The following is a 27,912-nucleotide window of genomic DNA, read 5'->3' as shown; positions in this document are numbered from 1 at the left end:
TGACAGTCCCCCAAACTTACACTGACTTTTTGTGATTTGTTTGATAGGTACACAGAAGTACAAAGAGGTGTTTGGTATTTAAACAGGAATAAATATAACAAAGAAAAGTCAAATATTCTCTTATCTTTGACGTGACACCCCAGCAAAACAAACAAACAAACAAACAAAAAAACAGCTTTAACTCTTCTGTGAATTTAAGAGGTACATAAACCAAAGACATTATCTAATCCCTGTCCCTGTCTCAGGGCACCACTGCTGTAGCTGCAGCTTTCTTTCAGTTTTCCAACAGATCAAATAAAAATAATTGCTTAGCTGAAAATTCTGACTGCATCGGTGTGATAAAATCTCCTTGCAAGCAAATTTTTATATTCCTGTGACTCCACACCAAATACAATAGTCAACTGATTGCTCCTGATTTAAGCTTGCCTTCCAAAACCCAACCTTACAGTTTGTCAAAGACTAGGTATTGCAGAGGAAACTGTTTAAAAAGCTTTGCTGCAGCAAAAACTGCACACACAAAGCATTAAAACATGAATTAATCTTAAATGAACGAGTCTTATTATCCGAAATCTATGATTCTCCTCTCTTTATTTCTTCCCCATGTCTTCCCCTGACATCTTGAACGCTTCTTAGCCTCTCTGTAGATAGATATCGCAAAACATTAAGTCATACACAGTTCTGCAGTAACTCTTATCACGAAGGAAACCAAAACCTAGGGTTGAATTTAACACCTTTCCTCTAATCTTTATCCACATGCCATGCTCTTTGAAGGCAACCATAGAAATCAACCTGTATGATTTGGTGTCCTCACATTTTAACATCTCATGTGCACAAAAAATGACTTAAGAGGTCAGCATATTCAGGGCAATATTACAAAGAAAGGAAGGCTACCTAAAAAGAGATTGGGGTGTGGGGGGGAGATACAGCCACAACACTCTCCAACATAGCCTCGTAATATATTTAAAGGCAGATGCAAAACTGCATCATTTTTCCTCCTCAGTGGAAAACATCACCTCCCAGCTGCTCAAGTTGGACTTAATGCGCTTCTCGCATTTCAGCAGCACCGGGGAATTTAGGCTCCAGGGGCAAGGCTTCCATCCTCAGAGAGCCACACCACGGACAATTAAGAGTGTCGGGGAAAGAACCCCAGAGAAAAGGAGGCCTTCCGCTCCCCCTAACTAAACTCTCAAGTCAACCCAAAACCTGCACGGCAAGGAACAATTGACGACTCAGAGTCATGAGAAGTGATAATAAGCGGTGTTAAGTTGGGCACTGCGCTCAGGTGGCAGGAGAGGAACGGAGGAGAGCAGGGAGGTGGCGTGGCTTGGGCAGCGCGCAGGCAGGTCACCCGCTAAGCAATACCCGCCGGACGATCTGGGCTCGCAGGGACGCGCTGCGTGTGTGACCGGGGGGGTGGTGGAGGAGTGGGAGCCAGCGTCTGGGGAGGGAGGCCATGGGGGCTGGGAGGCAGATGGCGAGCACGCCTTTTCCCTTACCAGGTTGAGCACCGTCTCCACGATGTCCCTGTTGCTGACCTCTCCGACCTGTATGAGTCCAATCAACACTGCGAATTTCATCCGGATGTTGCGGATCGGCACCGAAGGGTTAATCATCCCCGCGGGCAGCACCACCGAGCCGGAGCCGGACGCCCCTCTCAGCTCCCCCATCCCGCTGCCGCCACCACCGCTGCCCCCGCCGCCGCCGCCTCCGCCTCCGGCCCCGACGGCGATGAGCCCCACGGGTTGAGGCTCGAGCCCCGGGCCCGGGCCCGGCTTCTCGCTCGCCATTTGCCCCCCTCCTGAGGAGAAGGAAAGAGCCGCGGCGCTGCCTCCGCCGGTACCGTTATACCTGCCTCGGCCCCCGCCCCCCGGCCGTCGCCTCGGAGCCCCAGCATCCACCAGCGCCGCGGCGCCGGGCCCGCTCCCCGCGTGCGCCTCCGCCCGGCCCTTTCCGGCGCCCTCCCCGGCGGAGGCGGAGGGTTATTCTCAGGCTTATTCCCGGCGGTGGCGGCGCCGCTAACCGCTGCCGGCGAGCGGCAGGGCCCGCCCAGCAGCTGTGCCGCTGGGGCCGCCGCTGCCTCCTCTCGCTCCCCCTCCCGGTCCGTCCGGCCCGGCCCGCCCCCCGCGGAGATGCTGCCGCCGTTCCGAAAAGCCCTGAGGCGCGAGCAGCTGGCCGCGGCGCTGGCCGGTGCTGAAGCTCAGGCTGTGGCCGATGCTACTACCGCCGCTGCCGCCACCGCTACGGGCGCCACTGTTGTTGTGAAGCCCCGACGCCGCCGCTCACTCCGCCATGTTGCCGCCCCCTGCCTGCGGTACCGGCCACTGCGCCTGCGCAGAGCCTCCGGGGGGCGGAACCCTCGTGCGCCCCCTCTTTTGCCCTGCCCTCCTTCTCCTTCCACCCACCCAGCCCGACACCCCTCGTCCCTCCCCCAACCACCCTGAACGGATAGACAGGTGAGCAGGTGCATGGGGACCGCTGCCAGACACTGGGGCGAGCTGGCAGAGGCGGGGCGGGTGGTGGCTTCCTCACAGTTTTTCCCTGGAGGGTGGACTCTCCCTGCGGGGAAAGACACAGAGTGTGTGTCTCGCCTTCGCTGCCACCTCTTTAATTCCCTCAATATCCTCTTGCTAGGAGGAGGCTCATCATCTTCGTCGTCGCATCCAGCAGCTGCTACTGCCAGTGCCAGGTGCCTTGTAAGGTAGGGGAGTGGCAAACGGCCTCTTTCTGCCCCTCTTCGCCCTTCCCTCACTCCAGCCCGCCGGGGCCCCCCTGGAATTTCCCAGTGAAAAAGTGGCTGGCAAAGCAGAAACAAACGCACTGTGCGGAATGATCCTGCATTGTCGGGGGAAGGATACAGATGGAGTATAAGGGCTCTTTTTCTACAGCCGTGAAAGAGGCTGACACCTGCACACACAGGCACGACTTAAAATAGAACTTGTCAAACAGTGATCCACTCTGGATGGAGCTCTGAACAACAAACAGTTCTCGAACTCACCTCCCAGACTAAAAAGGCTGTGCTATGTGACACTGTGGGGTAGTAGTTTGGTGGGAGCCACAAATGCCACATTTTAAAAATCAGTAACCATCCTCAGGTATGATGCCAGTTAATGATGCCTCCTTTTTTCTTAGGCATGTACAGTTCAGGGAATTATCTTAAAATATGGGTAATTCTCTGCCAGCCTAGATGTGTGGTAAAGGTAGATTTGTGTGTCTTCACATATATAGAATGAAAAAATTACTTTTAGTTTAAAAAATTAAAATGTATACAACAATCTTGCTGCTCATGTTGAATTAAAACTATATAGGCATGACTGCTGTTTTCCTCGAAATGAAGAATGTAATTTTATTTCATATTTCATGAGGTATACCCTTTTCAGTAAAGATAATGTTGGAAGACACCAGAACTGTTAGGTATCTTGAGGTATATTCAAGTCATTTTGTCATCTCAAGTGAAAACAGTCAATATACAAATCTGTCATAATCTGGTTTGTTATTACTCATATTTAATTGAATTGGCTAGTCAAGTTAACTCCCAGGATACTGGAACACATTAAAATTCTAAAGTACCACAGGTCATGTATAACAAAATTCCTCAAGACCAGTGCTTAGGATTAGTTCCTGGTTGTGTGTGTTTGTTTAAACTTGTGCTGAAGTAATTGAATTATTAAAATAGTTAAGCAAAAATTTCTGAAAGGAGTGGTGATTGGTGTGTCCATTTAAATTAAATAGCAAGTGAATTATAAAATGTTAGAAGGATTAAAAGTGTATGGGAAATTTACGACACCTCTAAGCCTTAATAGTGTGACTTAGATATGCTGTCACTGAAAAATCCTGTGACATATATCCACATATAACATTTTATCTGTCCCAAGTGAATAGCATCTACTTTTGCGAGCACTACTTTCATTTGCAAGTTTAAAATGATACATCTGTCTTACATGTGTAAATCCAGGTTGAAAGGTCATCACACTAGCTTCTTTTCACCCCACTGTTCATATATATGGCAGCAGGTTCTACCTTTTGCTACTTTTAGACTTTAAAAAGTGTTCTCCAGTTCCCTGTCAGCTCCTCGAAGTCGCTGGTACTGTGCAAAGTACACAGTCTTTTGAATCACACTCACAACTTACTACCTGTGCAATCTCCTCAAGTTACTGAACTCAGTCTTCTGATTCACTAACAGGGATTAGAATATCTATCCCATAAGGAAGTGAGAATTCAATGAAATAATTTCAACTCAGCAGCCAGCATATAGTAAATATGTCCTTGTACCCTTAGGATACAGGAACAGTCTGTGTTGAATGACCTGTAAACACATGTAGGAACAATTATAACCACCTACAAGGCTTTATAATTGCACAGTTACATGTTTTCAATACTGCCCCCCCCCAAAGCATAAACTTTTAAAAATTCAAGCAGGTCTGTTTCATTTTAGTCTACAAACCTTCTTTTCTTAGAAATGTACCGGTAACTTAGCATTTGCATTAACAATATTTTGAACTGAAAGATAGCTATATAATGAGAAGCTACATATAATGTTCATTTTTAAATCTCCAGATTAAAAAATATATTTTATGTGATGAATGTCAGTTTTGTATAGATTCTTGCTTTAATAGATGCATACCCATACTTGCAAAGGACAGTCCTTCAAAGATAAGAAGCCCGTGAATCTGAGTTTCAAGAGGCAACATTGTGTAATGGTTGAGAACACAGGCTCCAGACTCAGTGGAAGCTGGGTTTGGATTCCAGTTCCACCACCCACTTATCTGTGTGATCTGGGGCAAATGAATTCTCTTCAAAGCCTTATTTTAGCCATCCCAAAGTAAAGATTCATAGGATTAAAGGATGAAAGGACCTAATACATTTAAGGTACTTAACATAGTAGCAAGTGTCGATAATTAATGTTTCCCTTCATTGGCTGTGGGAAAAGACAAAGCTGTAATTATTTTTGTGTTTTCAGCACCTAATATGTCTGGCTTATAACTTACAGTTAATAAAGGTGTTTTAAAAATGAATGGGAATTCCCTGGCTGCCCAGTGGTTACGGCTTGGTGCATTCACTGCCGTGGGCCCGGGTTCAGTCCCTGGTCAGGGAACTAATATCCTGCAAGCCCTGTGACCAAAAAAAAAAAAAAAAAAAGAATGAAAACAGCAGTTGTCCAGGCTAAATGTTCCCATTCCCTTCACCTGTCCTTTAAACAGCAAGTTTCTTGCTTTCCTCTAACCTTTATCTGAGCAGGGTACTCCAAATCCTAGGTAGGTTTAGACAATATAAAATAGAGGGAAACTCTTACCTGAACCTCCATCTTTAGAAATAGATTTCCTGTTAATGTATCCCCAAGTCAAATTAGTTTGCTTTGGTTTGGTTCTGGGTTTTCCAGCAACATGACACCAGTGATTCATGTTTCGCACGTAGTAGGTTCTCAAACAATTTTGGTTCCATTCCCCTCTCATCTTAAAATTATTGTGAACTGAAACACCAAGGTTCTGTTTTGTTGTTGTTTTGTTTTGTTTCTAGACATGCTGCTCCTAGGCAGCAGCACATATCCAATCTGTAGCTTTACAAGTAGATTTGGAGATATAAAGTGCAGAATTGTACATATCTATTGTAGATTTAATTTAATTTTTATTTTATTTAAATTTTCTATTTAATTTTCTATTTAAATTTAATCTGCTAGGAGTTTCTTAATCCTGATTATATCATGCAAAAACTTTGTCTTCTTATTATTACCTTATTATCTGCAAATTTGAGAATAATCCTTCTATATCTTCATCCAAATATTTTATTGAATAGGATAAAAACAGCTCTGTAGTTCCTAGAAACATTCTGATTGAAATCAATTCACATTTTTCAGACTGTGGGTCCCAACCCATTAGTGAGTCATGAAATAGATTTAGTAGGTTACAACCAGCAGTTTTTTTTTTTAATGAAATATAATAGAAAAATATAGAATGGAAAACATCACAGCGCATCCATTATTTTAGTTATGTGCACGCACATGCGCATACACAGACACACATACATATGTACATGTATCTTACCAGATAATATGAAAAATCTATTTCTCACTGCAAGTCATTGTCCAAAAGTTTGAAAACCACTGATTTAAGCACCCGTTTGGTATAATTTGTCCCAGAGGATATCATAAGGGACATTGACAACTGGCTAGTTGAAGTCTGGATACACTCTGTCTCTGTATCTGAGCAAAATTAAAGTAAAAATACATAGATGTGAATTGTTATCAATTTTTCTGACAACTATTTCACAAATAAGAAAATGTGTTTGATTTGATAACAGGACTTATTGCTCCCTTTCTAATGAATGAGCCATTCTAGAATCTCACCTGGAGGTAGTATTAAGCTACTTGCTGTGGGTTTTCGAGAATTTTTCTCCTCTTTCTCCCTTTGGCACTTTAATCCTCTGGCACATCTACTTCTCTGTGAGTTCTCAAAGACCATTGAGAGTTGCTCAGTGATCTAGTTTTCAGATTCTTTCAGGATCAATGGATATAATTTGTCCTGCCTCGGGGACTTCAAACCATTTAGACTAGCTAAGTGCCTATTTACAATTTCTTCACCAAACTTAAACTTCAGTTTCTTCCAAGTACTATTAGTACTACCTTTTCACTCCACTACTTTTTCTCCTAAACAGGAAACACACACACACAATAGAAATTAAATATTTGTTAACAAATTTGGTTGATGCTTACCAACCAACAAATAGCTAAGTGCCTACTGTGTGCAAGAAAATAAACTAGTTGAAATGTATGTTTTCAAATTTTCCATTTAGAGAAATATTGTGTTTACACATGCAAAGTTAATCAGCAAGTCAACACATTAAAAATATCAAATGAATGGTACAGAAATAATAAGTACTCTTGAATTTCAAAAGAACTAGACATCATACAAACATCCCAATGTACACATATACCCTCAAACATCCACATAAATCTACATACAAATGCACCACACACATGCATACTCACCATCAGATTAGCCATACCTCTGTCCGTTCTTCCTTGGCAATTTGTCTAGCATGTACTTCATCCTTCATTCAGGTGAGAGCCTGCTCACTTCATACCTGGTCTCCTTGTCTCCACTCTCACTCTCTTTAGTCCATCATATACACAGGTAATTTTCCTGAAGCTCCACCTTGATGGACAGATTGATGTGGTTCAGAATTTTAAATTTATTTATCACATTAGCTTCTACATGCATACATGCCACCCGCTCAGAAGATCACTAGTAATTCTCTTTGCCTAACAAATTAAACCCAGAGTCCTTATCTTGGTACCAGAGGCCCTTCATACTTTACCTTGCTTTCTTGTTTTACCTCATTCTATTCCTGACAGGAACCCTGTAACAGTGGTTTGCAACCTCTTTGTGTGTGTACAGCTCTCTTCATCATTAAAAAATTTGCAGACTCCTAGACTCTTACCTGAGAGATTTATTCTTTTAATATCCATTGATTGAGAAAAGTACAGTAATGAAAAAGTATTAACAATTTAATAATGCTATTTGAATATTTTTACCTTTTTAAAACCACAACATCTACATGTATTTGAAACACACACACACACACACAGTTGTGGGTTGAATTGTGTCCCCCAAAAAGATATGTTCCAGTCCAACCCCCAGTACCCGGGAATGTGACATTGTTTGGAAATAAGGCCATTGTAAATGTAATCAATTTCAGATGAGATTATACTGGAATTATAACCTCATTATAAGAAGGAATGATTCATCCTTAAAGCGTTCAGAAAAAGCATGGCTCTTCTGATACCTTGATACTTCTAAACACCGGAACTGTGAGGGAATAAATTTCTGTTGTTTTAAGCCACTTAGTTTATGATACTTTGTCACAGCAACCCTAGGAAACTAACATACATGCATGCAACATAAATTGTTTGATATTTATTCTGTCCACAAACAATTCCTAGTATATAAGTATTCATGGATCACTTTCAGTAATTCTGAGGTCCCCAGGTTGGGAAACAATGCTTTAGCCAACCCGAATTACTTTGTCCCCAGTTAATACATTGTGCTTTTATACTTCGTTGGCTTCCTCGTGTTTTTCCTTCTATCCATAGCACTAGTCCTCCTCATCTCCCCTACTGAAATCCCTACCAGCTGAAATGCCACCTTCATGAATAAATTCATGATACCACCTAGAGAAAGGTGATCTGAAACTTTCTACCCATTTCCAGCATTAAAAAAAAATGATTCTGTTTTTTTTCCCCCCAGGTAGCATATAAGTTGGCATAATTTCACTTAAATAAATTAATAGTTTCCATCCTCTTTGCCTCATTTGCCAAGAGTAAGAAATTCACATGACAATATATGTAGTCACCTAAACCCCCTTCACTGAAAAATTTTTAAATGTACAGGTATAATTATTTTCATACTAACAAACAATGACCAGTAAATTTCTCTTTCTTTTACACAATGACAGCCAATACACTGTCGTTGTTGTGTTTGGTATACATGTGTTAGAGAAAGACAAGTACGTTAAGGAATGAGGTTTACAGTTCATTGTTTTTAACCATTAAAGCTGTCATAGCCTGTTCATCTCCTATCTGCCATGCATTTTTACATGTATTATTTCTAACCCTGACTTCAGTTCTTGAAGTAAGATATTATTGTCCCCATTTTTCAAACGAGGAAACTAGTATGAAGAGAGGTTGTCAGTTGTGCAACTCATATTTTAGGAAGTGATAAAATTAGGATTTGATCCTGGTTATGGCTGGTCAGGTCCTCAGGTTTAGTCACTATCCTACATGGCCACATTGGGACCTAGACTATGGCCATTATTCTATTTTTACCAAATTTGCCAGATGAGAGATAATGAGACTGGGCAAGTTCATGGGAAAAAGAACAAAGTCATCATGTTTTTGCACGTTTTGGTGAAAGCCCACCAAGAGATGATCTCTAGAGTCAACCTGGTTTTATATCTCTGTGCCTATAAAGGTTCAAAAAACTCCATTAGCCTTTTTGTTTCCTGGGAATCATTTTAATTCTAGACAAAAATTACTTGGAATAAATAAATTGTTTTTAATTATGTTCATTAAGATTAACCAAAATTTAATCGCACAGTCCCGTTAATGTATCACTCCTTATTATGCTTTTCTGGCAAAGACTTCGTTATGTGTCTAATTAACCATTAATCTCCTAGTCCCTGTTGAAAGTATTGTCACTGTATGTCTATATAGTTATAATAAAAAAGCACATACTCTGAGTAGAAGGAGGAAAAGAATGCTATGAGGAAGTATCCAAGAGTTCTTTAGAATAGTTATCTCTTTAATAGAATCTCTGCAGAGAAACAAAGAGTATCTTTACTAACTTTAGCCCAACTAAGAAGCAGTGCATAGATTCAGTCTGAGCATAGTCCTGGTGCAGAAAGCTTTGGATTAGAGCCTTTCTCTAACGGTGCCAGCAGCCATAGCCCATAGGTTAACCAGTGGAAGAATGTCTTGATTTATTTATATATATATATACATATATATATATATATACATATATATATGTATATATATAAATATGGAACCACCTCATTGCTCAGTTAACAGGTAGTACATGGAGGCAATCTGAGGTTTATGTTTTGGTTTTCTGCGGCTATAGTATATCTGTCTTCACTTATACACAAGAGTCAGGATCAGAAGAGAAAAGGAAAGGAAAAGTGGAACAGACTACCTGGACTGTAGCTTCTATCTGAGAGTTTAATCTTATACATTTTGGGAAACTCGTTATATACAGCCTCTTTGTTGTTAACGTGAAAACGAATCTTAAATAGCACAGATAATCATAAGGTTAAAGGATATCTTAAGGGTCAAGATACTTCGTCACATTCAGTGTGTTTGGGTATCTGTTAAATAGACATGAATGTGTATATAAAACTTTATTTCTGTTTGGCTAATCTAAGTTTGTGAGAAGTAGATGGAATGTCCTATGTTGGCTACAGCTTTATCACTGGTTTCTTTGTTTCTATTAAAACAAGCTCAGCCTGATTTCTTTTGCAGTGGCAAGAAGACGTAACAGAGCATGTTTCAGGGCCGTTTGCATTCAGTGAAGCATAGAAAGGTGATGGCCACATGATTTGCCCTCATAATTCATACCACGGTGTTTTCCTTAGTACACACAACAGAAAGCTCACGTGGTTACATTATAAAGTAGACATTTCTACCAAAATAAGACATTTCTACCAAACATTTCATTGTTTTTTTGTCTTAACATTCCCATCCTAATCCCAAATAATCCTTTGAAGTAGGGTATAGTGGCTAAAAGAAGGGTTTTGAAATCAGATGGATTGGGTTCAAATGTGGACAAACAGACCTTGAACCTCATTCTATACCTGTAAAATATAGCTACCTCACATGTATTACTTGGAGTATTTAATGAGATTTAACATATAAAGCATTTAGAACAATGCCTGTAATAGGTACTCAATAGATGGTAGAAATTATGACTGTACATTATTAACACAAAAAGACAGTAGAATTTTGTGAGTTTTTAAATTATATAATGGAGTACACTAGTATCTGCTTATTTTATCTTCATACAATGACCTGACTGTCCCTTCTTCAGAGAGCAAATAGAACAGTATTTTCTTCTTTAGTTTTGTTAAATAGCTATATGTATTCTGTATTTACAAGAGTTTTAACAATTTCCCTTTCTATCTCAAACTTAAAAGTTTTATCTCTGTTAAGTACATAAAACCTAATTAGCAATATATCTTTTCTTTGTTTTTCACTAGCCATAGGGAAAGAAGGCATATTATGAACTAGGATTTTTTCTCTGAGACTTTATAAAGATAAAAAAGCCAAAAGAATAAGCAAATAATAATAATAAAATAATCCTTTATAATTTACTAACCCACACAACTAAATAGTCTACCAAAATATATCTGAGGGTTTAAACCCAAATTTTGTCCTGTTGTTTCAATATCTGTTTCTCTACTTTTCATTTTCACTGAACTTTTTGTTATTGCTTTCTTTGTAAATAAAGTTTAGTATTTTAAGCTGATACCAAGACAGAGATTTTTTTCCCTGATTTTCTTTTTTGAAGAGACAGTGGGACTTCATGTGATTAACTTTTTCAAATTATTTCTTAGTTATGTGTGTTTAATTTTGACATTGACTGGCAGGAACCCACACCACTAATGGCATCATTCATATGCCATAAACTTCTTAGCAATTGCTAAGGTTACCCACATAGCTTCCAGTTATATAAAATGTGAGTTGACAACTGATATTTTTGTATCTCTACTTTCTTTTCCTATCTACTAGTTATTTGGAATTGTCCTAACCTGGAATATTTATAGAATTCATAATGTCTTTCACTGTCTCAATACCTCTACTAATGCCTGTACTGAAAATGTCTTATATTGAATCACTGTGAAACATATATTAACTTTTCACATGTAAACAATACTGTTAATTGTTTTGAAAGTGAACTAGAGAGACATGGTCTCAGCACTCTAGAACTGTAAAATGTAATCTATTTGATGTTTAAATAAGGAAAATGCCAAAGGAAATATAATCATATATAACACAGATTAGGGTGAGAAAAGCGATGCAGTCGAACTTAGAACATAGGAACTATAAACATGAAATAGTCAATATAATCGAAGCATCAATCCTTTAAGCTTTATGACCATCTACTCTTCAATAAGCATTAACCAGAAGTGAAATTTCATATAGACTAATAAATTAATGAGCTTATTCCTCCAAAATTATTATATAAACAAGTAGCAACTCTGTAATATTCATTAGAGATTCATCAGAAAGCATACTAAAGAGTCTCAAATAATGAAACTATGAAACAGGACAACTTTAAAGAGACATTATCTATTTCTAACAGTGCATATTTGTTGTTAAATAAATGAAAGGAATTCTATATTTAATAGATGGTATGTCTGTTGAATAATATAACACAGATGTCCTATTTGACACAGATGTCCTATTTGATAAGGGTAGAAAACTTCTTTAAAAAGTTCAACTTAGCCAAAACTTTGAGAGAAATAACATTGAATTCATGTATATAATAAGTAGTCTTCATTCACAGATACGCAATATAATTTTTTTAAAACCTAGAAGAAAATGAACATCTTCCTTACTACATGTAACTATTGAGTATGTTCTGCAGGGTGTGGATGGTTCCAAGACACAGGAGATAGAGCAATGAATAAGACAAAGTTCCCGTCTTCATGTAGCTCACATTCTAATAAAGGACCCAGACAGTAAATTAGTAAAATTTAGGTAAATAATATGATTTCAGAAGGTGATACTTTTAGATGGTAATTACTTCTACACAAAAAATTATGGTGATGTAGTCATTCCTTATATGTTTTTTCCCTCACTAGATTGGCAGCTACTTGAAGGCAGGAACTATGTCTTTCTTACAAATAAAACCTTCAGCAATATAACGTGATTGTTGACTGATACATGGTAATAGTCAATAAAAGTTTGGATAAAGGAAAGAAGGAGGAAAGTAATTAAAAGTGGAGATTTTAACAATTCAATAAATTCAACAATGTGATACAAATTCAACATTTAGTTGGCTCAACCATTAAAGAAGTAAGAACAGACTTCTTAAACTGTTTTAACTTTTTAACTGCTGTAGTGATCATCAGTGAACCTCAGGCCAGGCTCACTGAGCATTGGTTCTCTCCAGGATGGAGGCATGACATGGAAGAGGTCAGGTCTTAGCCTCAAGTTATTTTTTCTGCAAGTGTTATGCATTTCTTCTTCCAAAAACTTTGTGTCCTCAGTTAATGGGAATTGTTAAGGCTGTTGGGTTAACGAACTATTTGTTTATACACCTGTATGTTTCCTGAATTCTGGCCATTCCACCATGCATTCCTGGTAATCGGGTTTTTTGAGTTCTAGTATCCCAAGTCCAGCATCACGCTTAGATGCCTGTTAAAATGTAAATTGGTCTAATAATCATATATGTAACATAGAGATGGTTCCACCTGTTAAAAAGAGGTTGGGTATTGGTGACATCAAAATTTTTATATTTGTTGCTTGTATATAAACAAATAAATGCCCATATCCAAAATTGTGCAGAACCCAGATTACCTGGTTTCTAATGAAGATTATATATTAGTTCAAATATGTCTATTCACATATGAATGTCTTTTTTCCAAATTGGCCAACATTTTCAGAACAATTATATTTTAAAAATTGAAATGTAAGGAAATTCTAATACATAGATTTGCAGTCATTCTTGGAGTGGACATTAACACTTTTTGGTTATTTCTGTAAATTACTAAATATAGTTTAACTTCTGAGAGATTTTAGTGTCCTTTTTTCACCCTGATTTGGAAATACACATAATATCAAATAATATATTACAGTTGGTCATCAACAGTCCACTAATTGTTTTATTCTTCAAAGCATGCAGGAAAAATATACCAGTTAAAATTTCTATGGAAAATTATAATACATAAGAATCTTATGGTTATGTTTGCAAAGATAATTTTTCTTTAAAATTTTGTGCTTTTTTTCTTTTTAACTTTTGCAGTGAAGTTTAATTTGATTAAAGAACTTTAATTCATGATTTTATTGTTTTTCTTTCTGTATTTTGATACTATTGAGGAATGGTGTTCATTGTTGTGCTATATTTTAAATTAATATGTATAAAACAAGAAATATTTAATTGGGGTCATTAATTTTCCACATATTATGGGTGTCTGTGACTAAGGAGAAATATAACTATTTTTATTGCATCAACTTCACATGTAACAAGAATAATGCAAGAACAACAACAACAACAAAACATTCATTGAATGCTTCCCTTGTGACTGTGCTCTTTACTACCATGTTATACTCACTCATATAAATCTAGCAATTAATTTGAAGTTAGACACCTAGCGTTTACTCATCTGTCTTATGGCATTCACTATTATCAGGGAAGATTACTATCCCTGGTGCTGAAACTGCTTTGTGTAGTTCTTGTGGTTGAAGAATGAAACAGTTTTCTTTAGACATACCCTTTCATTGAAATTATGAACTAGATAAATGTTCATATCAAGAAGGAAGTATTAAATTTCAAATACATTAACATCTTGATGAATAATTATCAGATCAATATTTCATATCCTGCTTATTCTTACTATATTTTATTATTGGAATTTTTTTTTCTAGAGGATAATTAGCAGTTCAAGAAAAAGTTAGCACACAGGACATTGAGAAGTCAGTTAATGTTCCAGATATCAAAACATATTACTACCCAACAAAATTCTGACTCTGTTCATGTTAACTAGCATTTGATTTAATGTGTCAAAATTAAAGGATTTGTTTTAGAAATAAATACATGCAATCAAATTCCCTAACTGTATTACAGCCCACTTGATTATAGGTAATTAGTGCTTAGTCAATGCTGAAAATGACTTAGAATTATGGTAAAGTGGGCTTTCTCCAAGAGAATTGCTTTGTTGATCCTGAGTAGAGGTCACAAACCACAAAATTCTTTTATATGTTCCTGTAAATAGAAGTATGCAAAGTGTTGGTGTAAGTTCTCCTTAGATAGGTAAGCACAGAGTAAATATATTGGCACAGCAAGAAAACAACCTTATAGATCTAGTGAAACCCTGTCTTGTTCTGACAGTGTCATCTGCATTTATGTTCCCACTTGGGGACTTTGGGAGCCAAGGGACTCTGTGGTGGGATGTGTAGCATCTGCCTCTGCTTAATGTGGCCCCGAATTTTGCCTTCTTTACTAATAAAATCATAAATATAATCTAACCTCTTTGTGTATGCTCTCTTTCTGTGAATTTATACCTAACCTAAAAGTATTGTGTTTGTGTGTGTTGGGGAATGATATATAAAAGTTCAGTGTGAATAAACCAGTTATTAGTTTTATCCACTAAAATGTTAACTTAAGTGTTTTTTATCTTCCCATGACTAACTTTCTTAAAGACAACAGATTTCTTTATTTTTAACTTTAAACTTCAAGCGAGATTCTCTGGGTTGCTCTTTCAAACAGAATAGTACTGGTAACTTCTGACTGAATGGGTTAATTTCTCTTTACTGTTTTGAGAAGACATGACTTTACTTTATAAGCAGCTTTTTCAAAGCATGTTTCTCCTATATTCCTTATCTCTGTGAGTGGCACCACAAACCCCTCTAACCTACCTCTGCTCTCTGTTAAGCAGGTCCTGCGATACTAATTCCTAAGTAATTTTTTTTAGGCCTGTCCTTCCTCTCCATCACCACTGACTCAAGTTTAAGTTCAGATCTTTATGGTACCTTCCCTGGATTATTGCAGCAATCAGAGTCAGTCTCCTTGATTCAAATCTCTCTTGTAACCTGTTCTTCACACTGACATCACAAAGATATTTTTAAATGAACTAAAGCTAATTTTATAAAAAATGCATACACACATAAACACACACTTTAAATCCTTCAGTGATGTTCCCAATGATATAAAATAGGAGACACTTTATGATCAAGCCTTGACCTTTCAACCCAAACTTGACTCCTATCGCTGTTTCCCTTGTACATTATATTCCAGCCATTTCAGAATAATAATGTGTAATATTCATGGAGCCCTCCCTGGGTTCCAGCCATTATGCAAAGTACATACATTATGTCATTTAATCCCCAAGAACTTTATAAGGTAGGTCCTATTATTATCCATACTCTGTAGGTAAGGAAAGAGAAGTTAAAGACTCACCAAATATATATCAATACATCTAAGAGGTGTAGCAGCTGGAATTTGAATCTAGGCAGCCTGCCTCTAGAGTCTACAATGGCTTTCTTTTGCTAAAGCACTTGTAGTTCCCTAAACTTAACATTTCTTACAAGCCTCTGTGTCTTTCACATATTCTTTCCATTGTCTGGAAAGCCCTTCCCAACTGTGTCTGCCTGTAGGACTCATGGTTATTCCACAAGACTTGACTCCAGCTGTCCTCTTTTCATGACCGTCCCTCTGTCTCCCAAGGCAAGGTTAAAGTCTTGGCACCCGTGGTGCCTTGCAAAGCTCAAGGAGACCACTGCGTTTAGTGGACAGAGTACAATTGTGATGTGAGACAGGCCCGATTTGCATTCATGGCTGTGTTGCATATTGGTTTTGTGACTTTAGGAAAGTCACTTCAGCTCTCTGAATGTTAGTTTCTTTTGGGATTAATAATATTATTTTCAGGGAGTTTCTATAAGGATTAGCTGAGTTAATTTTATGAGATGCATCTCCCACAATGACTAGAACATAACAAGAGTTCATTAGTTTACTTATCACCCTCTTCCACTGCAGCCCTCAGAACCTGGGTGGTAATTGTCTGTCTCCTCACTTGCCTGCAAGTCACTTCCCCTTTCATCTGTGGCTCTGCTAAGCACTAGTGAAATGTGTGAAATAAATGAATGAACGACTGAATGTTTAATGCCTAGTGACATGTTTACATGAATCCTTTTGTTCATTTTGTGGCCTGCAAATTAGTATAATTAAGAAATAAAAACTGGCAAAGAAGAGAGATGCCAATTGTACTTTATCCTTTCCTCACATAGTATCTAGAACTTTGTCCTTCTGACTAAAAAGTTATAGCTACATGATCTCTTTGAGTATGTTTCACATTTTATGTAAAAAAAACACATACTGATCACAGACCAGTATAACATTAAAAGATTATGTAATTTTAAAAAAATCATTTAATAGTCTTATAGTCTTGGAATAAAAAAAAATATATATATATATATATATATATCTTCAAATATGTGAAGCTGCTGCTTTTATGAGGCTATTTGTTGTTTTATTTTTTCAAACATCTGGTATTGTCTGATGTATTTGGTCTAGGTATTTACGATTAGGAGAAGTGGCGTTCCGGGGACAGGTTCCCAGGATTTTGAATCATGAGGTATAAAAGTAGAAGTGAAACAAGGCAACCTAGGTGGAGTGTTTGAGAACACTGTTTATGCTTCTTGCATCAACTTATACTCTTCCTTTTCCCCACCTGTTTAATAGACATTCAAGCACTATGTATTTGGGGGCTTTTGAATCCAAACCATCTAACCTTAGAAGATGTCATAGATGAAAAGACATAGAAAGTAATTCTGAATGTGTGAACAAGTGAGAACTCTACAAAATTAGAGATCATCATCGCTAGAGTCCAGACAGACTTAATTGCTTCCAGAGGAATTAAACCATAGATAATCAGGTGACAGATTGAAGTTCATCATGATTTCTAAAAATAACTTTATGTAAATTACCTATGGAAAAACATAACTATTTGAATTATTTGAGAAATGAATAGCAGTTCCTCAGAATAGCCTGACCTGTAAGTATATATAGTAAGAGCATGGATTTAGGAGCAAAATTCTTATGAAGCTGCCTGTCGTGGTTTCTTCAGTAAGATTCTTCTATTCTGTTTTTTGAAAATATCCATTACATTCCTATTATAAACCTTGTAAGAAGTTAAAAACCTTGTAAGAAATTAAAAGAAAGCCTCTTCTTTTTTTTTTTTTCCTTGTAGTCCCTGCTCTCCAGTCCTAGGAGGTTAAAAATAGTGAGAAAATCTCATCTTTAGTTCTAGAACATTTGGGTGCAGGACCAAGAGAGGCTGTGAAGTGTTGAACTTGATAATCTGAGCTCCCTTCTACTGACAGAGTCCCGTTATCCCTTCTCAGATACATGCCCTGATGAAAATGGAAGATGAGAGAGTATGCAGCCAAGTTAACTCTTTAAGTATATAAAAGGTCATTAAGTTAACAGAAGAATTGCAAAGCATCTACTAACACAAAAATGCACAATCCCAGTTCTCAAAGAGTTTGTATTCTAGTATTATGCCAGTCTCTCTTTTTACTAATAGAACCCCAATTTTTAGGTGGGTTCCTGGGTTCCTGTAATAAAGATTGCACTTCTTAGCTTCTTTGCAATTACTATTCCAAGAGACTATTAGCTAATTAAAGGTGAACAGAAGTGAGGTGTTCAACTTCTAAGACATGCCTTAATAGCACGCCCCCTCTCCCTTTCCCAGTGGTTAGTGGGTCTGGTCACAAGCCATGTTAAGACATGCAGATGAGGGCGACACCCTAGTCAGAGAGAAACAACAAGAAGCCTGATCCTCTGATGACTCCATGAAACAGAACCACAATACCAGCTTGGACTGTTAAGTGAAAAAGAAACAAGCTTCCATTTGATGAACTTACTGTTAATTTAGACACTTAACACATCAGTCAAAGCTATCTCTTAACTAATATGACTTGTTTAATTAAGCATTCTATTAAAAGTAACAAAAGTCACTGGAAAGCCTATCACAAAGCAGAGGACACTCATACTAAGTTTCCCACTATTTTTTTGGAGGAAGTATTATTCTGGACTTAAGGTAAGACTAGGAAATTGAGGACACAAAATCATTTACTTCCCAGTTTATAAGCTCACTTGATAAAAAATTACATCTTTCAAAAGGATATCTATTTTTTATATTACTGAGCTCGATAAAATAAAGACAACATCCCAGTCTTAATCTCATGTAAATTAAGGAATGAGGAACTCAAAATGTATGAATGGCCTTTTTGTGTCATCTGTTTTTGTATTTTTCTGGAAATGACCCCAAGATTTATAATATGAGGGGTTGTCCTCTCTGAGGTAAAATTGATAAAGATTGTAATGTTTCAAACAATTTCTGGCATTTCTTAATTTCTTATCATGATTCTATCTAAACTTCTTATATAGTAATACTGGGTTGTAAGCAGTGGTGAAGAGTATTGTTCCAAATTGATTCTTTTATATTTATTGAGCACCGAAAAGATACAGGACGCTGTGCTAGGGGTTAGAGATTCAAAGGTGAATAACTTGCGTCTAGGAGCTCACAGTCTAATGGGGGAGACAGAATATAAATAATTACAAAACAATGTATGATAAGAAGTAATATGATGAAAACAAGCATAGTCTGAAGGGAACATAAATGAATAGACCTAGTCAGAGCAAGGTGGAGAAGGGTAGGAAGTCTTCTTAAAGAAAAAGATAACTGAAGTGAGTCTTGAAGAAAGAGTAGATATTTTCCATGTGATGAAAGGACTTGGGTGAAGGCATTGTCTTGAGAGAATAAGGCATGTTTGATGGCCTACGAGTAGCTAGAACAACTTGAGAACAGGGTGCCTGAGGAGGTACTTAAGAGATGAAGCTGGAGAAGGATGAAGAACTGAGACTATGAAGAGCCTCTGTATCTTGTTGAAGAGTATGAATTTTATTCCTGATTTTGATTGAGAACCACTGACTTTTTCCCCCAGGGAATTAGCATTCTCAGATATGCATTTTAGAAAAATCAGTTTGACAACAGCAAGTAGCTGGATTGGGAGGTGCAAGCCTGGAAGTAGGCAGATCAGTTAGGAGACTATGAACACGTCTAATGAGAGATTAGGAAGAGTAGAAAGACTGTGTGCGCTTGTGATATGGAGACTTAAATGCAAATTTACATAGACTGAGATAGAATTAACAAGACTTGATGACTTATTAAATGAGGATGGGTGAGGTGGTGAAGAAATAAGGGAGGGGAAGGATTTAAGGTCACTCACAGGGTACTTGATTGGACTAATGGTGTCTTTCATAGCCATAACATATCCAGAAATAGAATCTGGGAAGGTTATGTGATTCTTATTTATAGGTTAGATAATTTCCACATTTTGCTAAGTTGGAAGTGACTGCGGAATATCCAAGTGGAGCTGCAGGTAGGCAGTTATCTACATCAAATCTGGAGCTCAAAGAATTAACTAGACTGGAAGTTGTCAGAGTATATCAATACCATCAAGTGGTTGAAGCCAAGAAAATAGTTGAGATCCCTTGGGGTTGTGTACCGAGAGAAATTGGTTAAGGGTGGAATCCTGGGGAAAAGCAACATTCACTGGATGGAGAGAGTAAGGACAGCCTGGAAGGAGACTCAGAGGAAGGACAATGCAGCAGAGACTGGTGTTGCCATTCAAGAAAGAAAACAGTTTTAAGAGGAAGTGGTCAACATTGTAATTGCTGGAGAAAAGTCACATAGAAAAAGGCATTGGATTGTTCCTATGGAACTGAGCAAAGGAGCAGGAATCTCTTCCATAGAATGAAAGGTATGAAAACCAGAAATGGATTCAGGAGCAAATGGGTAATCATCAATGGAAAGAGCAAGCATCTTAAAGATAGCTTGACTTTGAAAGAAAGAATGGATGGGTGGGTAAAAGTTAAAGATGGACATGTGGTTGAATAATTTGTTCTTAAGATGGGAGAGACTTGGGCCTGTTTATATATAAAAAAAAATAGGATACAGAAGAAAGAGTAAGTTTAAATATCAGAAAAGGAGAAACAAAAATTGTGGCATGCACAAATGGTATCCAAAGCACAGGAAAAGAACCAGCCCCAGGCAGGAGGTGGGATAAAATTCCACTGAGATAGGTGAGAAGTAAAAAACAGCCCAGGAAGATAAGTGTTTTGAAGGGGTGGGTAGAAAGCTGCTAAAATTTTGTTTAATATGTTTGAGTGCATATTTATGTAAGGACTTTTAAGGTGGAAGAAGATGAGATAGATAGATGGTCTGCTGAAAATAGAGGAACGTCCGGTGGAGGGGGAACCCCCAGTAGTTTTAAAAGTGTGAATAGAGGGTGGGAGAGGGAGCAGAATAGCATCACATGAAAAGATTATTGTCATCTTGAGGATACTTCTGAGATGAGAGTTTGCACATTTGTGGTAGCACCAGCTTCTTGGCTGCTGGCTTTTCTCCAGCAGTATTCAGCAGCTTGGGTATAGGAACAGGAAGGTCCACAATAGTATTGATGCAGGATTAGGACTTTTTTGGGCATTCATGTCAGATGATAAAGGAAGTTAAAGATACAAGCTTGAGTGTGGATGTGTCATGTGTTTTATCATGTATCACATGATTTAGTCAAATAAGAAAATTAAGACAGGAATAGTTGATAAATTCGGAAAATAGATAAGAGGTCTAGATCATTCTGAGGTCACAGGCAAGTGAAATAGAAGTAAGGAATAAGATATTTTTAAGGATCAAAATAAAAATCAGGGAATAAAGATCCTGAAGCTTATGGTTTTTGATATGGGACAGTTGGGTCCATAAAAATGTCTAGGATATAGGTGGTGGGAGGTTGAGTTGATGAAGAAGTATAGGCTGTCAAAGCTGAGGAAATCAAGGACCTATGAAATTAAGATGTTGGATGGGTTAACATGTGGGTATGGAAGGGAAGCCAAATAAGACACTGATGGGACTTGGGTGGAGAGGAAATTCTGGAAATTAATGTGGTGGTTGTTGTTAGAAGGTGATATAGCTGGATGGAAAGATCCTTAAAAGGAGTTTTTATGTTAGGGTAAGGAGCAATGATTCAGAATAGGCAATGTAGAGCTAAAAGCAAACCCACTTTTAAATCCTGTGATAACTTAGTTTTTAGGAAAACGGCCAGGTTCCACTTGAATACATTTCAAGGGAAGCAATGTCTCCATAGAGAAAATTGAATTTTAATTAAAGCAAAGAAATGAAGTGAATATCCTATGATGTTTCCAGAAGTCACAGTGGAAAAGTTTGGGAGGGAAGGAAGTTTGATTCAGAAGTAAGGCACAGAGAAGTATGGAGATAAGAGAATGGAGAGGTTTCCAAAAAAGCAAGATTATTTTGTAGTCGCCTATTATGTTCCCTGGTAGTTTTTAGGGAGATATAGCTAAAGGGCCTCCAAAGAAGTAATTGTAGGACCTCCAAAGAAATCCTAGTCTCTGTCCACAGGGTACAGAATAAGTTCATTTCCAAGATGCCTTCCTGAAGGAACTAATTATTTGACTCAGGGCAGGAGACTGAATGTAAATAACAGCAAACCTGTCTCTGATGTCGTTGTAAGGAATAACATAATTTCACTTTGTAAATAAAGGAGAATCTTTTCTACAAAGAGTACTGACCCAATATCAATTTTAGGACTTGCCTTATAATTCAGAAATGCCTTTCCGATATCACCTAACTGTGTCTTTTTCAGTGAAAGTAAAGCACTGCCTTCAGGGAGCACACCTCCCAAGAGATCAATGAAATCAATGAGAAATCCAGTGTCTGTTTGTCAGTAAAGATATGTGAAGTTTGATGGGTCTTTTGGGACTGGACCACCAGTTAAAAATTCTAAAGCAAAATTAAGTGGAGCATCGATGCCAGAAATCTCAAGAGATCTTTGAAGAATGAAATGTGAAAGATGGAGACAAATTTAGAGAATGGCTGCTGGCATAGACCTGAACTTCCTGAAGAAGATGGGAATGGAATATCATACAAAGAAACAAAAAAGAGAGAAGAGAACATTAGCACTCTATTGCCAAAAAGAATAAGAAAAAAGGTTGAAGAAGAACCTTTAAAAATAGGTAAACAAATAAATGAATGCAATTTGAAAAAATATATATCCTTTGGTATTTTAAAAAATCAGCCTTTAATAGCTACTCCCTGATTGCCAAGCCTTTGATGAATACTGATTTCGAAATTATTATTATTATTTTTAAGAGGTAAACATTTAATATGTAAATTAGGAAAAAACATTTTCAAATTATCAAATTTAATTTTATTAAATGCTTGGATCTACTTATGAATATGTATTCATAATCTGAAATTGGTGTCTAAGGCCCCATCATCCTAATGATTTGTTCACACAGCCTCCCAATACCTGCTATGGGCTACAGTGTACATGTGCTCATGGTCTCCTCTGAGAATCCAATATGCCTCAGATCATCTTTTTCTCATTCATAGGTAGTAAACTATAGCCCTCTTTTGTTAGAATCATTAAAGGAGAAATATTACTTACTTAAAGTAAAAGACCAAATTAAAGGTAATCCTTTTGTCACAGTAAATGGGCTCACCCTAGCAACTATAAAGTATTAAGAAATTTAACACAGTTTAAAAGTGGGTAACACAGTTTGAGTCCAGACTTAACTAGGCAATTTACAAACTGTGCAGTTAGGGTGTTACAGAGTCTTGGTCACATCTTTCTGGAGGCAGCAACAATTGTCGTGCATATGGTTCTTTCAGATGTTCTGTTTTCCTGTTACTGTATAGGTGATTCTTGAACCTGCAGTAATGGCATGCCTATATTTTGTTAATATTCACGGGCAGGGCTTCCCTGGTGGCGCAGTGGTTGAGAATCTGCCTGCTAATGCAGGGGACACGGGTTCGAGCCCTGGTCTGGGAAGATCCCACATGCCACGGAGCAACTGGGCCCGTGAGCCACAACTACTGAGCCTGCGCATCTGGAGCTTGTGCTCCGCAACAAGAGAGGCTACGATAGTGAGAGGCCCGCGCACCGCGATGAAGAGTGGCCCCCGCTTGCCGCAACTAGAGAAAGCCCTTGCACAGAAACGAAGACCCAACACAGCCAAAAATAAATAAATAAATAATAAAAATAAAGGAATTCCTTTAAAAAAAAAATATTCACGGGCAGCATTAAATAAGATAAAATCTTTAACAAAGAGATCCTAGATAAAATCCAGTCTATCATCACTGAAGTTGTAATCACAGCAGCTCAGCTGTGGAAATAAAGGACAGCAGGGTTCTTGAGGTTTTGCCTCAGGATTAGCTTAAGTAAGAAAACTGGAGGTAGAAAGGAAAAAAATCATGAAGACATGGTAAGTCACCACATTAGCCTGTATTTCTCAGTGTGCAAATTCAAATTAGCGTAAATCCAAAAGTTTTTGCAAATGTTCATTGCAACATCTTCCCTGTGCCTTGGCAATGACCTGCTTCATTTATTCGTCAATAAATATCGAAGGCCTGCTTGTGCTAGGCACTAGAGGTCTAGCCTAGTGCATAAGCCCTAGGAGTTCTCTGCTCTCATGGACCTAACTGATGTATCTTAGGGCTACAGATAACAAGCAAATAAATATATCAGGTAGTGATACGTGTGATGAAGAAAACAAAACAGGGTGAGAAGATAGAGGGTTCTGGATGAGATGGCATTCCTTTAGATTGGAGTGTCTCTCTGAGGAGACCAAATGAAAATAAGGAGTGACAATAGGAAGAACTGTTGTAATGACATTCCGGGTAGAGGGAACAGTTAGTGCCAAAATCAAAACTGGGAGTCAGTGTGGCTTGTTCAAGGAACACAAAAGAAGACCAATGACTGGAGAGTATTGACTGGTTACTAACCTACTAATTGCCTTAAGTATCAGCCATGTTACCAAATTTCCCAGAACAGTCTACCAACCGTTTAACAAAATATTGATTAATTTTGTTTCAATAAAGCATTATTGAATGTTTTACTGGGGCTGTAAAGATGAATCCGTCATGTTCCAGGACTTCATGTGATATGAAACTAATTAGGAGCAATAAACTGTGATGAACGCTTTGTCAGAAGTGGAATAAAGTGTGCTGGCAACAACAGTTACTTGGAATTCTGCCCAAATGGGTCAGTGAAAGCAAAACATTTGAGTTGGGCCCTGGAGAGTAAGTAGGAGTTTACTGTCAAACAGGGAAATAAATGGTCTAGACTTCTTCCCTGAGTGCCTGACCCACATGGCAGTGGCCTCCTGGATATCTTCACGTGCATATCTCACTTCATCTAGATTTCACATGGTACCAGAAAGAAATTTTCTTGCCCCAAACATGTTCCTCATCCGATATTCTGCATTTTAGTGAACAATCCCACTCTGAAGACTGGTAATCAGCTTGATTGCTTCCTCTCCCCAATTTCCACGCCTGATTCTTAACCAAATACTGCCAATTCTATCCCGAGATAGCTAGTCAACCTTTCTTTTCTTTACTATGCCCATCCCTTATAATTTTTCATATGAATTTATTTTTCTTTCTAGAATGCCTCTCATACCTCCAAGCCAAATTTCAGTTCAAGACACCCTACTACACTGTTTATGGTTACCGTTAATCAAAATGCACAAAAAGGCTTAAGATGTAGGGCAGAAGAGTTCTTCCACTCATCTTCCGAGGCCTCTTTTTGGTTCTCCATATCCCCAAAGGAAGTAAGGAAATGAAGTGTCAGGGACAAAGTGATTCTTCAGATCATGGTTTTCTACCAAGTAGGAATACACTAGCATTAGGAACCTCTATACTTAGAGTTAGGAAGCCCAGCCTTGTTCATCCTCTTGTACCTTCTGTCTCTTGCATCTCTCTAGGATGTAGACTCAATAGGATCACATCTTTGAGAAGGAATAGTCAGATTTCTTTCTTTTTCCATTTCTGATTCCTTCTACCCTTGTCTCTGGCTGATAAATGAGACCAAGTTGATGAATTAAACTAAGGCTTATCCTAGCTCCATAGCCAGTATCTTTCCTTCTCTAACTTTCTTCCCCAATTCAGCCACTTGCAAAGTTGTATGTGTGTTTGGGGGTGGAAGTGTAGTCTGAATAGGAGTAGAAAGTTCAGCATGGGCCACCTCACATAAACCTTAGCCTCTAATCTAAACTTTTTATAAAGACTCTCCCTGATGTGTTAGGCCTTTCTGCCATTTAATGAAGCGGTATTTTGGTCCCCGTTATGCTATGGTTCTTTCTGTGTCCTGATGGGGTGGGGGGCAGGGAGGAAGCAGGTTGATGAAGGATAAAGACAGTTTGCAAAATGCCCATGAGGACTTTATGAGGGAAAACAACATGCTGAGCAGGCAATGATTAATCTGGGGATCTAGGCCTGCATTTCTGCCTTCCTGGACCACGGCAATAAATCCATTAGTACATCCACAAGCTCCCTTCAGCTCCTCATCATACACACACACACACACACACACACACACACACACACACATTTATATATACTAGGCATGATGCTAAACTGTCAGGGGAAATAATTTTGGTCCACTCTGCTGAAGTGCCTGGGCCTGTTTAATAAGCTTACGAAAAAAAAAAAAAAAAGACATCAAAGAAAGCAATATTTTTTAATGAGGAGGACTATTGGCATTTTATATGAGAAAATTCTTCTGTCAGACTATCCCAAGAATTATAAAACTTTTAGCTTTCCTGCCCCCCTATTCCCCACTAAATGCTGGTGGCATCCTGTAATTACTGTGACAACCAACACCACTATTCCTTCCCATTTCCAATGCCTTCTATGGGGTTAGTACCAACCAGGACTGAGAACTACTAAAGGAGGGAAGCAATCATGAATCTACTCTAGATTTCTAGGTTACATTTGGAAACAGCATTTTAGATGAGTAATGGATATCAGGATCTGAAATCAAACAGATTATCAAATAGAAAAACAAGGCCAGGAACATAGAGGAGAGCAGAGTCAAATTAACCAATTTGGGGAGGATCAGAAGTCAATAGAGAGAGGTAGAGAAGATCCAGAGGTCCAAACAGAGTAAGGTAAGAGGAACTGATTTCTTTTTTTTTTTTTTTTAATAAATATATTTATTTATTTTTGGCTGTGTTGGGTCTTCGTTTCTATGCAAGGGCTTTTCTCTAGTTGTGGCGAGCGGGGACCACTCTTCATCGCGGTGCGTGGGCCTCTCACTATCGCGGCCTCTCTTGTTGCGGAGCACAGGCTCCAGACACGCAGGCTCAGTAGTTGTGGCTCACGGGCCTAGTTGCTCCACGGCATGTGGGATCTTCCCAGACCAGGGCTCGAACCCGTGTCCCCTGCATTGACAGGCAGATTCTCAACCACTGCACCACCAGGGAAGCCCCAAGGAACTGATTTCTAACACAGAAGTGAAGTGTCTTAAATTTCTCAGGACTTTCCTCTTCACCCTGACCCAGATTCTCTGGTGAACCCTGTTTGCTTTACCACCCATTTGCCCCCTAGAGGATTGCCAGGTATTTTGCGAAGAGTCTCTATCCCTTATGAACTTGTGGTTTTATCCTCCACCTCATGTATCTGAAGGAGGTAGATGAGAAGAAAGCAATGCATCTAGATTTTTGGCTCATCAGTAAAGCAGTGATGGTTAACCCTATGGAGAAATTACATAAAAGTAGGAATCATTTAGAATTTCGAGACTTTCTTATATTGACTACTCACCATTTCTTGAACCTGTCCATGTTCTTCTGCACCCATGTTCCCTCCTATGGCAACCTTCCACCCACACCTTCCTCTCCCTCCTTCTCGTTGTCTGTCCAAACCCATCCCCCAAGATTCAGCTCGGGGCCACTTTCTCCCAAAGCCCTTTCCAAAATCCCATAGTTCTTTGCTTTTTTTCCTTATTCACCGTGACGGATTTTGCTTTATTTTATAGCTTTTATATGTAGGTCTTATTTTCTCTATATGAATTGGAAACTCCTTGAAAGTAAGGACTAATGTCTTATTCATTGTATTTGCTGCCACACTTGCAATTGTCTCCTACTTCAGAGCTTCTCAGTTGGTGTGTTGAAAACCTTCCCAGGTACACCAACTTTTCAACAATGTATACATTTTATTTTACTGTAAAACTAAGGATGCATGTTGTTACAGCCATGACTGCAGATGGAACACAGAGTTGAGTGGATGGTACCATACAGTATAGGGCAAAGTATAATTTGCTTCAAATAAGAAGAGGCTTGATATTATCAAAATTGCATCAAAGAAAGAGCATAAGAATAACTGAAAGAAGGAATGATCATTTAGGACAAAAATTGACTGCTACTGCTTTTTCCATCTAGAATGGTGTAGCAAAATTAATTCCTGAGGTGGTTGGATATTTTATTTTTTAAAGTACCTTGATGGGTAAGAGGGAGAAAACTAGACTGCTCTGTCCAATAAAGACTGATTTACAATCTCCCAGGAGGCAGAGTAAGGGAAGTATGGGGCTGGGGTGGGGAGAGTGGGGTATGACTTGGAGAAAAAGAGATACGGGGCTGCAGGGGATGGAGGGAGGTAGACCTTGAGCAGGGGAAACAAGCAAGGCTAGAACCTAGAGTGTGACCAGCAGAAAACCCCTAGGAAAGTATTTATTTTTCCCCTTGGTTTGTGGAAACAATCATAATTAGTACCTAATCTTGAGATTTTTCTCCATATGTTATTATATCTTCAATTATATGAAACCTTCAAAAAAGTTTTCTA

At 38.4% G+C, this 27,912-nt stretch overlaps 1 protein-coding gene and 1 long non-coding RNA gene across 10 annotated transcripts in view; one reads left to right on the top strand and one right to left on the bottom strand.

The window, feature by feature from the left end:
* Positions 1–2,263, bottom strand: part of NBEA (neurobeachin) — a 602,800-nt gene extending 600,537 nt beyond the window's left edge. For all 8 annotated transcript variants that reach the window (XM_036831611.1, XM_036831614.1, XM_036831612.1 and 5 more), the window contains exon 1: positions 1,497–2,263. In XM_036831611.1, the coding sequence (XP_036687506.1) occupies positions 1,497–1,787 (291 nt within the window). In that variant the 5' untranslated portion in view covers positions 1,788–2,263. The remainder of the gene's footprint in view (positions 1–1,496) is intronic.
* Positions 2,264–2,355: 92 nt separating this feature from the next.
* LOC118883943 overlaps positions 2,356–27,912 on the top strand; it is a 326,143-nt gene continuing 300,586 nt past the window's right edge. For both annotated transcript variants that reach the window (XR_005017142.1, XR_005017143.1), the window contains exons 1-2: positions 2,356–2,453; positions 2,632–2,698. This is a non-coding gene — a long non-coding RNA (uncharacterized LOC118883943). The remainder of the gene's footprint in view (positions 2,454–2,631; positions 2,699–27,912) is intronic.

This window comes from Balaenoptera musculus, chromosome 18, assembly GCF_009873245.2.
Source record: "Balaenoptera musculus isolate JJ_BM4_2016_0621 chromosome 18, mBalMus1.pri.v3, whole genome shotgun sequence".
In the NCBI taxonomy this organism is placed as follows: Eukaryota; Metazoa; Chordata; class Mammalia; order Artiodactyla; family Balaenopteridae; genus Balaenoptera; species Balaenoptera musculus.
The sequence above is the reverse complement of the archived record's forward strand: the minus strand, read 5'-3'. Positions and strand labels throughout refer to the sequence as shown.